At 50.1% G+C, this 16,619-nt stretch overlaps 2 protein-coding genes across 9 annotated transcripts in view; both read left to right on the plus strand.

Annotated features, from left to right (window-relative positions):
- The window catches only part of HOXC4 (homeobox C4), a 60,311-nt gene that overhangs the window by 17,868 nt on the left and 25,824 nt on the right, over positions 1–16,619 (plus strand). For 2 of the 5 annotated variants that reach the window (XM_079140977.1, XM_079140978.1), the window contains exon 1: positions 4,341–4,474. The exons of 1 other annotated variant lie outside the window; for it this stretch is intronic. The gene's annotated coding sequence lies outside the window, so the exon portion shown is untranslated. Of the gene's footprint in view, positions 1–3,770; positions 3,954–4,340; positions 4,475–6,428; positions 6,548–16,619 lie in introns of those variants that run through there. 2 more of the 5 variants (XM_079140984.1, XM_079140983.1) reach the window with 2 other exon arrangements.
- The window catches only part of HOXC6 (homeobox C6), a 35,712-nt gene that overhangs the window by 17,859 nt on the left and 1,234 nt on the right, over positions 1–16,619 (plus strand). Inside the window, exons 1-2 of one of the 4 annotated variants that reach the window (XM_079140990.1) lie at positions 4,345–4,474; positions 15,623–15,968. In XM_079140990.1, coding sequence (XP_078997116.1) covers positions 15,815–15,968 — 154 coding nt within the window. In that variant the 5' untranslated portion in view covers positions 4,345–4,474; positions 15,623–15,814. Of the gene's footprint in view, positions 1–4,344; positions 4,475–4,629; positions 6,548–15,622; positions 15,969–16,619 lie in introns of those variants that run through there. The other 3 variants (XM_079140992.1, XM_079140989.1, XM_079140991.1) reach the window with 3 other exon arrangements.

A 16,619-nucleotide genomic window follows, 5' to 3' on the forward strand; every position in this document is an offset into this window, starting at 1 on the left:
GACCTGACTTTGGGGTGGGGGAACTTGCATGGAGAGAAATGTAGGAATGGAGAGAACAGGCTGGGCTCAAAGGGCAGGTGACTGGTTTCCAGGTGAGAAGAGGAGGAAGAGGAACAGTTCACTGGTAGAAAGAAGAAGGGGTACACCAGTAGGTTCTTGAGGGAGTCTTGGCTCCCAAGTGGGTTTCTAGGTGTCAGGACCCCAATGGGAAGAAAGATCTCATTCATTCACCTTTCTCTTCCTCAGCTGCGGTCTGGGCCCAGACAAAGAATCTGTTCCATGCCTCTCCCATGGATATGTCTTTTTCCCAGGAGCTGGGGCTGAGGATGAGGCAGTGAGGTTCTTTCTGATCTTCACACGCCCTTTTCGTCCTTTTTGGCCAGTCTCTGGCACCCATCATGCAGCACTGGGATAGTGAACAGGGTGGGGGAAGTGGAAGGCTCAGGACAGCTGACCTGTCAGAAGGGCTTGAAGGGCAAGATACCTAAAGAGAGGCTGCTAAGTGTGGGGGATAAGAAAGTTGCAGCCTGGGAGAGATGGGAGGGAAAGAAGAAATGGATGAGCTGGTAGATCAACCAGCTTGGGTCCACATCCTAGAATTCAAATTCAGTCAGCATAGGGCCATCACTGTCACTCAACTCTTATGTCCACTCCACCTCTCTTCTGGCTGTTTCAAGACAGCTCCAGGCTTCACAGTGGCAACTGGGCAGCTTGCTGGGCCCCCATAGTGTGCCCCTTGGCCTGGGGAAATGGGTCTGCTGAGTGGACAGTCCTCCACTCCAACCACTGCAGGGTAAGGGGACTCCTGGTTGGAATCTTCCATTCCCTAAAATAAAGAGTTGAAGGCTCAGGGATCCAGGGGGCAAAAGAGCCTCTCTCTTCTCTCTGGAGGGTCCTAAACTGAGAAGTCTGTTTATGCCAATAAGATTCTGGTCAAATAACCCCAAATTCCAGAGATGCAAAACTTCTGACTCAGTCAGGAGTAGGGGGAGATAGAGAGGGAAGAGGATCTCTGATCTTCAAAACCAGACCCCCAAAGACTGAAATATTTTTGAGGCCAGATATCCCTCTCTCTCACACCCACCCCCTTCCTCTGGTCAATGATTTTCACGGATCTAGGTTCAGGCCAATCTTCTTTGCTGTGCTGTACTGAGGTCCCAGTCCTTGACTCCTAGGAAAAGTGGTCCTGAGTACACGATTGGGTCAGGCAGTGTTCATAGGGGACTCCTGCTGCCTGGAGAGAGGCTGCGGGTTGGTAGCACAAGCTGCAGCGCAGCTGGTGACAGCTTTAAGCAGAAGCTCCGGGAAAATCTGTTCCAACCTGGGGTTCCTGCTGAGAGTTAAGGAGCCAACCAGGTAACCCCTTTTGCTGCAGGAAACACTGGCTACCAGCTAGGGAGGCCCCAAAAGAGGGCATTTTGCCCCGAATCGCAGGCCTTCCCATAGGCGTCCCCTTCGTACTCCCAGTAATGGCCGAGGGCTGTTTCATTTTTAAACGTGGAGTTATGATTGCTATTAATAAAAATGTCTGGCCCAGTAGCCAAGCGGGATGAGCCCTGCATTAAGTGGCTCCGAAGGGCCTTGCCGCTTTTCCCCACGCCAAATACCCCATTCATCCCTGGCCCTGTTCTGCAACGTCCGTGGCCCCAAGCCTGTCGCGTCGGAGGGCGGGGTGCGTCTGGCGCCCGGTTTCACTCAAAAAGTCGGGCAACTGGAGGGTCAGACCCCGGGAGCCCCAGCCGCCCCCTCATGCAGCACTCGTTTCCCCGCTCCTCCTGCCCACCGCCTCTGTTTCCTCGTTTGGAAAGAAAAGGAGGTAAAAACCCGTTTTATGGGGGGAACGTAATTGCGAGCGGGATGCTCTCTCTTTAGAAACGCGTCCTCCCAAATGCTCCCTCCATCCCATTACCGGAATGGGGACCATTCGGCTGCTGCAGATAGGACTTTCTCCCATTCTTTACTTTTTTATTAGCCAATCAAAGTGGTTTCCGAAAGCTATTTGTGATTTGTGAAAAATAGTATCTTTCAAAATGCTGAGTTGAAGCATCTCGCTCATTTCGCCTTGAATTTATTATTCTAATCTCAACGGTAGAGACAGGATAATGTAGCTATTAAGTTGGGGGGCAAATTCGTTTCTCTGGATTAAAAAAATCCTCTCGGCATTTTCTTTCCCTCCCCACTACCTTACTGCAGAGGCCAAGGGAGGTGCGGGCCTTGGAGAATTCAGGGGAACCAGGGGATATAATGAGCACCCTGAAGGAGTCTTTGGGGGATCCTTTGGAGGGAGGGTGAGATTGACCTCCCCAGTCTTATCTTCCATAAATAAGATGTCCCACCGTCTGCCTGCCTGGTGGCTGTGAAAGTTATCCCCAGCCCCAATTAGAGAGAACTCAGGACAGGTTGTGCCACAGACTAGAGGTAAAATTTCCGGTGAACTGCCCGCAGCGCTGTCCCATTCTCCGGGCTGCCCATTGTGAAAAGCTGGCCAGTGCTTCCTCCTCGTAATTTTTAACTACCTGTTATAAAATTTATGGGTGGGTTTGTAAAAAGAAACGAGGTCTCTGCATCCGGCTGAGGCTGAGGGAACTGTTTTGCTTACTGTGGGAGAAGTTTAAGGAAGGGGCGAAAGATCCCCTGTTGGTTGGGGTGGGATCACCCAGACACTGAGATTCCCATGTCAGTTCCCATGTTGGACCAAGGGGAAAGCTGCCGGCCTTCAAATCTCCAGTCAGTGGGGAGAGATGGCTAGGCTGCAGTGCACCAGAATATAGTCTATAGGGGGGAATTTATTCTGTATCTCTACATTAGGCTCACCACCAAAATTAGGGGTCTGGATAAACGGGATGCTCAGAATTCTAGTATCAAAGGTAGAATTCAGGACAGTAAAAGGTTTATCTTTCAAGGCCTCAGAAGCACCTTCCAGGTGCTAGGACACCAAACCAGATTTTTTTTTTTTTTTTTTTTTTTCAGAAAAAGGCAAATGGATGTGGACAACCTGACAAAATTGAAAAGGCTTAAAATTGCCTTGTGCCTCAAAGTAAAAGGAAATGGGGACCAAGATCTTGGGCTATAATTTTGTTGTTAACTCTAAAATGTTTGTGATTAAGCTGCATTGAGGACCTAGGAAATGAGGAGACCAGATGTTAGGGATGGTCTTGGGGAGAAATGTCATTCTGTCTCAGACAGGGACCTGGAGATGAGGGTTGCTTTGAGAATTCTGGAGCTCCAAACTCTCACCCCTCCTGCTGCTCCCACAGGACTGTTCAGGGCTGGTCTAGCCCTCTAGGCTCTTTAGACCATGTCCAGGGCAAGCTTGGTTGGGAGACTGTCAGTGGCCTGGGAACTACTGTTCTTGTCTGGGGTGGAGTGGGAGTTTGTGAGGGAACCCCGGTAGGAAGGATGTCAGTTTTATCCTAGAAAAAATGGTAAGGTTAGGGAGGGTATGCTGGTTCAGTTCCTTACCTTCACCAACGCTCACTGCCTCAAGGCTACAAATCTTAGCAAAGCTTCGATTCCCCCAGATACAACCTTATTACCTCCACTTATTAAGGGAAATATTTTAAAATTCGGCACAGCAGGAGAAGGCAGCGGACCCCCAGCTCCTGAACCCTTCCTTCTTTCCTCCCTGCATCCCCTCCCTGCTCTTCCTGTACTCGCCAGGAGCAGCGGGCCCTTGGGGAGTGGGCGATGGGTGGGGGTGGGATGGGGGTCGGGGGGATGCTCCCTTTCTGAGAGAATTGGGTAAACATGGCGACCGCGGCGCCCATTTGCACACGCTACACAAATGCATCGCATTCCCGGTTGTTTGCAGAAAATTTACAGCTGAGTAATAAAAGTTTACGATCGACTCACAAGTTGGATTGGCCACAAGAAGTCATGTGGATTCCATCCATGAACGTGAACTTTTTATTGTGGTTTGTCCGTTCCGAGCGCTCCGCAGAACAGTCCTCCCTGTAAGAGCCTAACCATTGCCAGGGAAACCTGCGCTGGGCGCTGCCTTCATTATCAGTATTTTTTTTTATTAATCTGATTAATAATTATTTTCGCCCCATTTAATTTTTTTCCTCCCAGGTGGAGTTGCCGGAAGCTGGGGGCACCTGGGGAGGTCGGGAATGAGAGGGGAGAGGCAGGAGTTGAGGGCATCTCCCTCTCTCTACCCGACCCTCTGGCCCCCAAGGGGCAGGAGGAATGCGGGAACAGGAGTTGAGATAGGGAGCTGCAGATGCCTCCACCCCTCCCCTCTCCTAGGCTCTCTCTCCTGACCCCTTCCTGCAACTCTCCTTAATTTTGTTTTTTTTTTTTTTTTTTTTATGATCAGGACTATTCTTTTTTATTTTAATTTATATAAAGTATATGTGTGTGTGTGGAGCTGAAACAGGCTCGGCAGCGGCACAGAATGAGGGAAGACGAGAAAGACAGAGAGTGGGAGAGAGAGGCAGAGAGAGAGGGAGAGGGAGAGTGACAGCAGCGCCGGGTAAGTGTTTTCTTATTGGTTCAAATATGTAACTAATGGTCCGTAGCTGGGTGGCGGTTTTAAGATAAGGGCAGCAGCGGCTTGTCTTGGTTAGAGAGGCGAGGGGCTGGTGGAAGGGTGGGCGCGTGGGTGATTATGGGGAGTAAAAGTGGGGAGTAGATGGGGTTAAACTGGAATACTGGTAACTGGTAGTGGGGCAAATGTGTTATCCTGATGTCACTGTGCGCCGGAGTTGAGGGTCGGGGGCAAGAGGATTTTTCCTGTGGGGCGTAAGCTTGGGGTCTAGAGGGCGCGGGCCCTCTGCCTGATGCCCACTGTGTCTGTACCTGTTTATTATAGATCTGCTACTCTTGGCTAATGGGACTGGGACGGAGGGGTCTGGAAGCTCAAACCCCAGCGCAGGCGCGAGAACCTGTAGGCTGCGCCCATTGCCCCCAGAGCAAAAGAGCCCCCCAGCCCCCAAACAAACTTTCCAGAACCCCCTCCCTGTCCGACAGCCCCCTCCCTCCCGCAGAGAGCGACCGAAGGAGCTCACACATGCGCAGTGTGGGCCCAGGGCTGGGCCGCAGAGCAGGAAGCGAGCGCAGCTAGGCGGGCGGCAGCGCCTGTTAATTGGCAATTAAGGGGGAGGCTAGTGGCTGGTGCGCGTCAGCCGAAGGGAGAGCGTCTGCCCACCCCCCTGCTCCCGCCCCTACCCTGGCGGATGGAAGGATGGGAGGTGCCCTGCACTGCGGGTGGAGGGTGGAGGGTGGAGGGTGGGGGTTGGGGATGCAGTACTCAAAAGCCATCTTGTGCTCGGAGGAAAGAGGCCTATCCGAGTTCCCATCTGGGAGCCGGCGCCCTCCATCCCCAACCGCGGCCACTCCATCGGGATACCCATTGAACAGCTTCACCCGCCTCGCATGGCTGCTCTAGGCTAGGATCTGCCCGGTCCCGGGCGGAGGTGGGAACTGAGAAGGCCCTAGGCTGAATGGGCACAGGACAGGCCTCGATGGCAGGGCCTCCTGGGTGCTGTGGAGGCAGTGAGGATGGTCGAATCTTGCGGTAGCGGCGTCAGAATAGGGTGGTCGGGAGAGTCCCGGGCGCTCAGGATCTTCCTAATAATTGGTGCTAATGGCGTGTTGTGTAGACTTAACCTGACACATATGGTTTCATAACACAGTGGCTTAATTTCTTCCAAATGTACGTGGCCCTGAATGTGTTGCACTGTGATATATGACCCCGCCCCGCTCCCCGGCCTGGGTCCAAGGCAGCCCTATATGTTGAGTTTCTGTTTATAAAGAGCGACGCACATGCAAATGCTTACACACCCAAGCAGACACACCCCAGAGTTGGGGAGGGAGCATACTCCTGGTGAGGTTCGAGAGTCTGGGGCCAGGCTCACCTTCAATCCGGGCCAACATACTCCCCCCATCCTCTCCCAGGGTCGTGACTGGGATTCTGCGCCAAGCCCGCGTGGGGGAGGGGAGCGCTCCTCGATTTCCTGTTAAACCCTGACCGGTCGCCTGAGGTGGGGGGGTTAGGAAGGGGGAGAAAACCCATTTTCATCAAATTGTTAAAAAATAAGATTCGACTGCATTCAAATCAGACCCCCTGGGCCCCCGAGCTGACGACGGTGAATCTTCTCTCCCCTCCCCCCACAGTCCCTTTCCCTTCCTCTCCTGCCCCCCCAAAATTCCCCTTTCGCAGTCGACATAAAGGCCTCTGAGGTATTCTCCCGGGGGAAGAAATGGCATTTTCTCTCCCCCTTCCCACTCCCCACCCCCAATAGGACTGGTGTGTCGGCAGAGGCGTCTGCCGAGGGGCTAATTTCGCGTTCCTTGTTTACGATCGAGAAAAGCGCTTGGCTCTCCCCAAATGGGCCCAGCCCGCCGCCTGCTCCGGCTGCCGCGCGCTCTCCCGCGGCGCAGGCACGGCCCAGGGGCTGGCGCCCGGGGAACCAGGCTGCGCCGGCCGGGACTCGAGTCTGTGGGACCTGAAAAGGGCAAGGGGAGTACAGTGGGACTGTGGAGGGGCCCGGAAGGCCCGAAAACGGGAGCCTTTCTCTTGGCGTATTGTGGGAACCGCCGACCGGTGAGGCCTCTATTTCTCTTTCGCCTGTATTTTGTCCGCCCTTGGCCCCCGTGGATGGTCGCAGTGATGTTGGGGGGTGGGGGGCACAAATCTCCTTTGTTATCCCAGAAAGAAAAGCGTTTCCGGAGAAGGCTCTTCAGGCCAGTGGTGATTCACCTGGGATATTAGCGGGACCCCCCTCCCATCAGAGGGGCGGGCCTGGGCAAAGCAGGGGCATTTCGCTGGGCCTACAGGGATCTAGTTGAATGTGCTAACAGTGAGATTTGGGGGTACTAGACTGCAAGGTTGACTGGTTAACCGCCCCATTCTGAAGTGTCCTTATATACTTTTATCAATTTACTGCCCCTTCCTTGGCAGGGTCCTGCAAGCCCCCATCTTACCTATGCCCTTCACCCCTAGAACCCTCCTTCTGAAATAAAGGGATGCAGGGATAGCAAGGCAGCAGCGACTGACCCTGGTTTTTCAATTTTCCGGTCTGGCCAGGAGAGAAACCAGACCCCAACGCTAGTCCTCTGCTTCCCAGTTACTTTCGTTTTTTCTTTCCCTTCTTTTTCTTCCTTTCTGGTGCTCAAATGGAAGCACCAGGGGAGCCCCCAGTGGCAGCCCTCAGTTCTTTGCAGGCCAAATTCTCTGTGGATATGGTCCTCACTGCAGGAGAGCTCGTTTGTGATTATCTAATAATAGCCATAGTGGCTGATAATAGAATCTGGCAAAAGAACTCTGCACACCCAGAGCTGAGGCTGGGCAGAGACACTGATCTGTGGATCAGGGTTTGGCAACTTTCCTGAGCCCAGGGCCCCAGCATCCCATTCTCCTCTAAACCCACCCTTTGGGCACCCTCAGGCCTGCCCTTTCTGTGGCTTTGTTTGTTCAGCAATCACATCCTCTGTGTTACATTCAGGGTTCCTAGCTAAGGAGAAATGGGCAGAACAAACACTTTCTCTCCTTGATCTGTCAGTTGTGATCCCCACGGAAAATGCGACCTTGTTTGGAGAAGGCAACCTTGTTTGGTTGGATGTTGTGTTCTGAAACCAGGCGTGGTGACTTTATGCATTTAGTATATACAGGCTCAAATGTACAGACTCAGACTTATGCATGAATATATGCAGTCTCATATTTCCTTGGTGGTTAATTGTATATTACCATGCCTATATTCGCTCAAACTCCATTTTATGTGCGTGCGAAATTTTGTTAGCCCTCACTAGATGAGAGTGGGCTCATGGAAGCACCTGGTGTACAAAAGAGGCCCTCTCTGCTATTTTGTTGGAATATGTGTGCGCTGGAATCGGAGTATGCGGGTTCCAATAACCAACGGATGCCACAAGAGCTTTCTCTGACCTTACTGCTTTTGCTATCTGTGCAGCTGTACTGGGGAAATACTAAATTCCTTCTGTTTTCTTTCCTCACCTTCCTACATACTCCTGCAATTTACAGACTTTGTTACAAGGGGAACCCAGTCATCTGGTCTGTGAGGGGTTTTGTGGGTATTGTGGGCCTCTGAGCAGTTCTGAACAGCCAGGACTGAAGTCTGGCACTGCCGGAAGCCTCACTGGGGCGGCAAAGGGATTGGAGTAGTTAATGAGGTGACTCTGGGCAGTGGTCTGGGGTGACTGTCGCCGAGGCTGCTTGAAGAGGCTAGTGAAGAAAGCCAACCAGGAGTAGGGGTGCTTGCTCTCCTGCTGCTTGCTCTGGCCACTCACCCCACCCTACCCCAGATTTGACTGTGGCTCTAAGGGGCCAAATTAAGAACTAAGGTACCCTATCTATGTAGATCTGGTTACTGGTGGGTTTGCATTTTAATCCTGACTGCAGCCTGGATCATGGCAAGGCCAGGCTAAGAAAAAAGGCCGATGGAGACTTTTCAGGAGTGGAAACTGGGCCCTGCTGCCTGTGGGCCTGGAGCACTCTGTATGGGCCGCTACTGGGAATTAATCTGCCTCCTTTCCAGCCTTTCCAGCTTCTGGGGCCATGAAAAGACAAGAGCAGAGGGAAATAAAAATGTCAGTAGAAAGCCCTATAAAAGAAAGTAAGAACAGGAGCAGGGCTGGAGGGGTTTTCTGCTGCTCCCAAGGCACTCAGGTTCCTCCCAAGAACCTCCTGTCTAGACTTGCTGTGCCGGGAGGCCCGCAGCCTTTCCCACCTTCCTTCCCCGCTTACTGCAGGCAGCCTCAGGCTTTCGAGCCTTGGCCACCTGGGGCGCTGGGGTGACATTACCCCAGGACTGTGCCCCTCACCCAGCCCACGTCCTCTGCCACGGCGCTGCAGCCGCCCCTGTTTATTGTGTCTGTGAGTTGTTTACTTGTTTTGTCTGCTGCCACCCTGCGTCAGAAACCCGCCAAACCAGCAAATTCGCCTAGAAGAACAAAGTGAGGCACTAACTCAAACTCCCTCCCCTTTCCCGCACCCTTCTCCCACCCTAACACTCTTCCTCATTCTGCCTTTCTGAAGGGAGGAAGCAGAAATTGTCCTAAAACAGGGCAGCTGTTTAAAGGGTCGGGAATTATGGGGACACCATAAACCTCCGGGTGTCCTGGTGGCAGACTCACAAGCAGCCCTTCTCTTGCCTCCAGCTAGCTTTTCTTCCTTCCCCCTGGTAACCTCTTGGTTAGGGGGGCCCACAATCACTGAGAAAGTGGAGCCCCCCTCACTGCACTCCTCCATTCCTTTCTGCAGGAGTTTCCCTGAGACACAGGTTGTTGGGTTTTAAATCAGGGTAATGTTGGTAGATTTGTAAGCTAGATAAAGCGTATCATTTTTCCCACTTCGCTCTCCTCAGCCCCCCAAAATAGCAGTGAATTTAAGCAAATCCTACGAAATTAAATTGCCCCTTTGCTAAAGATCTTATAAATCTCCGATCCCGCCAGGTGTAGAGTAGAAGAGGCTGCTGTTCGCCTTTAATTTTGCTCCTGGCTATCAAATATAAAAGAGTATCATTGAAGTAATATTCTTGTTTCTGAAATTAATCCCCCTCCCCATCTCTCTCCCTCTTTTCACCAGCACAGATTAAATGGTTCTTTCAAAACTGCAAACAATAAAGGATAAAATTATTTATAGGGAAAAGAGGGTGATGTTTCATTGCTGGCTTATTGTTCCAGAACATAATAACATTTTATTTTCAAGTAGAAGTTAGACCAGGGAAAGAAGAGGAGGAAAAGAAGAAAAGTGAGGGGAGGTTGGGCACCCACACACAAAACTCCTGCTTGTACATAAGTACTTAACTTTTATGACATTTATAATTTCCATATGACAATTCAGTGTGATGTCATAAATGTCAAGTTCTTGAATTTTGCAATTCTCATAAACCTCCAAAATGGATCAAAGCAAAGCTTGGATGTTGAGAGGCATAAGAGAAACCAGGAAGTTGGGGCTCCTTTGACCTGGCTCAGAGCAGCATACCCCCTATTGCCCCTCCCTCATAGTCTCTTGAGGCCCTAAAATATTCTGAATATTCAGGATTTTAATTTTTCTTCCTGGGCCAAGCTGGGACACTTGCTTTGCCCTCCTGAAATGTCCCTAAGCATCTGAGCTGCCTCCCCATTTCCAGTGGGATTGAGGTGCTAAGTCCCCAAGTCCCTTCTTCCGCTGATATTCAGCTGCTTATGATAAAGATGGGAGGCTTGAGGACCAGGCCCCAAAAAGCCAGAAATGATTTCTTCCAGATGGAACCGGAAGGGGGCTCAGGACTAAGTGTGTAAGGGCAGAGATGTTTGGGACCTATTTTACTTTCTAACTGTAAGCCAGAAAAGTAAGTTGAAAGGCCAGACCAACACCAATGGGAGGGGCAGTTATCTGCTGCTGGCAGCAGCAGTAAGTGGGGTGCCAGCAAGGCCAGACAGATCTGGAAAGAGAATGGGAGAAAAGGAAATATGACGTAAGTTAGCAGATCCCCTCCATATACCTTTCTTCTCTGTTGAATTACAATAAAGCAAAGACAGCCCAGGCAGTCTCTCAACTCAGAAAAGTAGTCACCAACACAGGCCCCAGAGGTGTTTGAGGCAGTTCTCAGCAGCTGAGCATGCCCCATCTGGTCCCTTTCCCCGATCACTGCTGACCCCGACTCCCTTTAGCTGGCCAGTTTGAACCTTATTCCTAGAATATCAGCACCTATATATGGAATCCATTTTCAGGTTGGGTGTGTCGAATTTCATTTTTCTCCAAGCGCCTGCAAGCCTGAACTTTGAAAGGAGTAAGAGTGTTCCTTTTTGGAATGTAGTGTGTGTATGGAGGGGCTCTGTGCTCAGAAAACTCGGAAATCTATGAGAAACTGGGAACACCTTGGATGAGCTTTGCTTTGGTGTCCCCTAGCAGACCAGTCCCCAAGCAGACCTCGTTCAGGTTCTCTGACGACTTCGAAGCTCTCTTTGCAATCCTTTTATTCAGGGTTCCACAGAGATCAAAGGAGCTTGTACACAAAACACCAAGCATTTGAGTAGGGTTTATTTTTTTTTTAATTTTAAATAAAAAAAAAAAAATCTAATCACATGCCACTGGGCAGCTAAGCAGTCACTCCAGAACAGCAAAGCCTTAACCAAATAGTTCGATTGTGAGGTGAGCTGAGCAATTATTGAAACTCGGCTTTCTCTGTAAGAGGGATTTCAGCCCTCACCCAGTGGCACAAAAGGGGCCGGCTCTTCTCTGGCTCTGGAAAGCTAGAATTAGGAGTGGTGGAAGGTAAGGGTCTGGTAGCTGCAGTAGCCTCCAAGTAGCCAAGCACCCAGGCCGAGGGAGAGCTGAGTTCTGTGGCTCCAGTGTTGGGGTCTCTGAGTAGTCCCTGAAGGCACCAATCTGTAATTGGTGGCGCAGGCAGCCAGGAATGGACTGTGTGTATCTGTGTGTGAGTCACAAACATCCTGGCATAGTTGGGGGATCTGGGGAGAGACAGGAGTCCTGCAGAACACAAACTAAGGAGGACCTTTGGAAAAGATTGTCCCCAAATAAAAATTCTACATCTCATCATGTTCACTTCAAATGTACCTCCCCAAGAAATTAACATATTTCCCAGAGTAGAGTGGAGAGAAAAGGCAGGCAAAGCAAGGCCTGCCCATGAACCTCTTCAGGCCTGGGGTGGGGGCAGTCCCACCACTCTTTCCCCAGTTCAGTCACAGGGGCTCCGAGAGCCTTTCCCTGGCCTAGAGCCCGGCAGGGCTCAAGTAGGAGTGACTAAAGGCACCCTAGGAAACCCCCAAATGCCCAGCTCCAAGGTAACCCTCAACCCTGGGTACTCCAGGCCGTGACTGCACCCCACTCAGGCCCAAGGCGCCGGCAGTAAATTCCTCTCCTATAATTAGTACTCACCGAAAGCATGTGTTTTGGATTGGGGAGGGGGAAGACTGGAGCAGGGAGTGCCAACTTTCCCCCTTCATCCTTTTCTGGCTTTTTTGAATTCTGTCTTTGAATCTGCTAATTACAGCTCCGAAAGCAAAAAACTGCTTTTGACACCAAGCCCCTTCCGAATGGCTAATTCTGAAAGCTGAGGAGCCAGAGAAGCTCCTAAACCTGCCGGCCTGATGGGAGATGTTCTCTGATTTCTCTAGGCTTGTTTTATAGAAACAAAGAATGAGTTCGCTCCCTCCTTCCCAAGACTTGTGCATATTTACAGAGCTCAACTGCAGTTTTAATAAAACATCTGTTCTTGCTTCTGCTGATGAGTTTCCATAATTGTTTTCAGACAAATTTAACAGGAAAATATAAATATATTTAGAAAAATTCAAGCTTCAGTTTCCTCCCCTCCAGATAGTATTCTTTTGCCAAAAAAAATAAAATTAACATGAACTGGGAAAAGGAAAATATAATCCAATGTAGGGAAGATCGAGCTAATCTGACCTACTCTACCCCCTTGGATCGAATCCTTCCAGCATATTTCAGCTGCATAATTAAAGATCTAACTGAAAGAAGGAGGTTTCTTTCCTCAGAAACGGAAGGTGACGGAGGAAGAAACTGTGTTGGAAATTAATTTTGCCTACAGTCTTCAAGCAATGGGGGAATGTATTTGTATTTCTGCTACCCCTTTTCTCCCCCCTCCAGCATTTCTGCCTTTTTTTTCCCCAGCAGCTGGTTTCTGTTCATTATAAATCCGCAAGACCTTTCAGTCTCTGCCCTCTGTTTAGGGATGTAATAAAACACTTAACTTCCAGGGCCTGAGACTTACTTTCTGTTCCTCAGATCACCACCCCCAAACCCACCGCCTTTAGGCCCCAAAAGAGAATCTCCCCAACTCTGGGTCCCTTTCCTCTCCGGATCTGGTTAAGGATGGTCTCAAGGAAACTCAAGCATCTTTGCTGGGGGGCTGTAGCAATGCTTCCCCAAGAAGCCCCTTCTTTCTGTCTAAGTCCCTCCCTCCCACCCATAAAAGAGATCTTAAAATACATAGAAAATCAACACTCATTGAAAGCGAAATCTCATTAAGACATCCTATCTTCCATCATTCAATTTGTTGTACATTGCAACAATTTAATATCTTGAAGGAAATATCACTGACATGATTTATCCCTCTAGCAATTTCGCTTTGAAATGGGGGGGGTGGTTTACTCTTTCTTCCGGCCTCTTCTACTTGTTACACCGCTACCCTCAGGGCAGAAAGGAGGCTGGGAACTCTGAAAGAGGCTACTTGCATCCAGGGGTGCTGACTTGTTTCCTGTTCCAGCGCTAGGGTACTCCCTCCCCTTGTTCTCTCTCCCCCCTACCTCATGCCCTCCAGGGAAACTAGAGCCCCAGCCAGCTGTTGAAAACCTCTGCCCAGGCATGCTACGAATTCGAGGACAGCTGGATTCAAGAAAAAAAAAAAGTAACTCCTCATACTCATGTCTATGTGTACCTGCCATATCACCCCAAAATGAGATAACTTCTCTTAAAATTCCCTTCTTAATGTAAGCGTCCTCCTCTACCATTTCACCTTCATCTCCATGGAAAGAAGAAAGTGTAGTCCAAGGGGAGAAACCTTTATAATTATGGGGATCTCTCCCCTACTCACCCTTCTAAATGCCAACCAATTTCCCTCCTTTCTGAAGGATGGGGACTGAATTTTTTTTTAAAGTCAACAAAAATTGTCTTGCAGTAAGACTCTTCAACCCCCTAACGAGGTTCATGTATTAACTAACATGTTGTCTGCACCAGCTCCTATACACTGTCTGCTTTTGGGTTTGAAACTTTATTTTTCCCCCCTAGCGACACTCCAGGGAAACCTTAACGTTACAGAAGATGAATAAATGAGTTTTTTTTTTTTTTTTTCCCAGCATAGTCCCGTTTATGGCTTTATTGCTACCCATTGATTACTTCGCTTTGTTACACAGAAGGAAAAGATCATAAAAACCGGCGACATCCGGGTTCTTGTTATAGCCAGTTACCCCCCCCCCCAAAAAAAAAGTGAGGGGGAAAATATAAGCTTTCATTGATTCCTGCATACGCCCTACCGCCCCCTTTTTGTCGACTCCAAGCATTTTTAGCCTATGTCGTGATACCAAATTAGGTTTGAATTTAAAAGGGGCAAACCCCACACCTTCCGTAGTTTCAGTTCGCCCACTGCGGCTGTCTTAAGCCTGTGACCCAAGCTTAATTTTTCTAACCATCTCTGTCTTCCTCTCAGCCCCAAGGCGGGGGGAAAAAAGGAGGTAGAGCCTGCTGAGAGTCCAGGGGTGACTGGCACTTGGGCAAGAGTTCCCCAGGATCCCTCTGCTAGAATCCTCAGGCATCAGAACTCAGGTCCAGGGGCGCCTCCCGTGGCAGGGCAGTGAATCCGGAGAGGGTAGGGGTTTCTGACTTGTGCAGGCGCTTGAGCTTCATGAAGCTAACTGTTCATGAGAGCCCCACCAGTCTTCTCTCCTCTTCCAGACTGGATCCTATGTGAATTACCCCACCGGCCCTGGCTGGCTCCAAATCATAAATTCTCACCAACATAAACAGGGGTTGATGTCTCTAGAAAGACTCTCGGAGTTTTCTCTCTTCTCTTCTCTTCTCTTCTCTTCTCTTCTCTTCTCTTCTCTTCTCTTCTCTTCTCTTCTCTTCTCTTCTCTTCTCTTCTCTTCTCTTCTCTTCTCTTCTCTTCTCTTCTCTTCTCTTCTCTTCTCTCTCTCTCTCTCTCTCTCTCTCTCTCTCTCTCTCTCTCTCTCTCTCTCTCCTCCCCCCCCCACACTTTTTACTTCTTTATCTCCCTTTCCTGTTGTATTTTTATACATTTTCCCCTGTAGGCAAAAATGTTGCTAGCATTTCCTCAAGAGGGTCCTGAGGAGAAGGCAGAAGGGGGATAAGGAGGCAGAGGAGAACAGATGTGTGCTTCCTTTGCCCACTTAAGCTCAGTCATTGTATCCTGCAATCTCACTCTCACCTCTTTAAACCTAATTGCTCCCCATATTCCCTCTACACCCAAGACTCTCAGTCACACTCTCTTTCCTCTGGGAACCATGTTTTATGAAATTTCTTTTGATTTTTTAAAATTACTGGGCAAAAATATACCACTTTAGTGATGGAGACTCACCCCATGGAGTGTCAACCAGGATTTCTTGTAGGATTTCTGAGAACCTTCCCTGAGCTGGGAGAGAATTCCTCCCATGAAGAAAACAGGATGTATTTTTAGAAGGAGGAAGATATAAAAGATGAAATCAGGTTGAAAATACAGGGATTTCTCTGGCCCAGGCTCTGGCTACAGCAGGGCAAAGTTATCTGGGTCTGAGATTTCCTGAGAGTAGTACATCTCTCCTTCCCTGGGTCCTAAGGTCCTGTTCATGGACATGCACCTCCTCCTTCACCCCCAAACCAGTTCTCCACATAAATATTTTTAAAAAGAAACCCAGGTCTTACTTTCAAATCACACACTTAGTCTCAACTAGGGAATCAACAGAAGCAGAAGCGATTTTTTTCCCCCTTCTTGACATCTGGCTTGCGATTGGCTGGAAGGGGGTCAGCTGACTTTGTCATTTTGTCTGTCCTGGATTGGAGCCGTCCCTATAACCATCTAGTTCCGAGTACAAACTGGAGACAGAAATAAATATTAAAGAAATCATAGCCCGACCAGGTAAAGGCAAAGGGATGAATTCCTACTTCACTAACCCTTCCTTATCCTGCCACCTCGCCGGGGGCCAGGACGTCCTCCCTAACGTCGCCCTCAATTCCACCGCCTATGATCCAGTGAGGCATTTCTCGACCTATGGAGCAGCCGTTGCCCAGAACCGGATCTACTCGACTCCCTTTTATTCGCCACAGGAGAATGTCGTGTTCAGTTCCAGCCGGGGGCCGTATGACTATGGATCTAATTCCTTTTACCAGGAGAAAGACATGCTCTCAAACTGCAGACAAAACACCTTAGGACATAACACACAGACCTCTATCGCTCAGGATTTTAGTTCTGAGCAGGGCAGGACTGCGCCCCAGGACCAGAAAGCCAGTATCCAGATTTACCCCTGGATGCAGCGAATGAATTCGCACAGTGGTGAGTTTTACAGCTCCGAGATATAAATTAAATAAACTGAACTGGCTTTATGACCGGCTTCCCTAGAAGAACGGGCGGAGAGAGTTTTTTATGGCCCCATAAAAACAATCACGCTCGTCTCCTCGCCGACGCCGAGACAGGGCCCCCTCTTCTGCCCCCTCTGCTTGCCTCCCGCGCTGGCTCACTGGGGCCAGGCCCCTCAGCCCCTGGTGGATTGGAGGGCTCCAAGGCGAGCTGAGGGGGGAAGGAACAGGGTAGGGGATGAGAGGAATGGGGCAATGGGTGGGGGAGCCCCAAAGTCGAGTTAGGCTGAGGAGAAGGGAGGGGGAGAGGAGAGGGCAGAGAAGTGGGGAGAACTTTTTAAGGAGCTAGAGTGCTTGGGGAGGTGTGGAGCCCACCACATTTCTTGAGAAATGGGGCCCTTACCCAAGCATTTGAGATTTTTCAAAAATCAGATTTTAGGCTGGCAGCTTTCTGCCTGGTTTTTGCCCCGCCCCCACCTTTCTTTGGGACACGCATCTCCCACCCTGAGGGAGGACTGAATGAAGTTGGGGCCCTAGGCTGTACCCCAGTGGGGGTGGGGCAGGGCAAAAGAAGACTAGACCCCGAGGGGTCGCGAGCTGCAGGCCAAGTTGGGAGGGTCAGGACTTG

Source organism: Sciurus vulgaris, assembly GCF_902686455.1.
Source record: "Sciurus vulgaris genome assembly, chromosome: 5".
Lineage (NCBI taxonomy): Eukaryota > Metazoa > Chordata > Mammalia > Rodentia > Sciuridae > Sciurus > Sciurus vulgaris.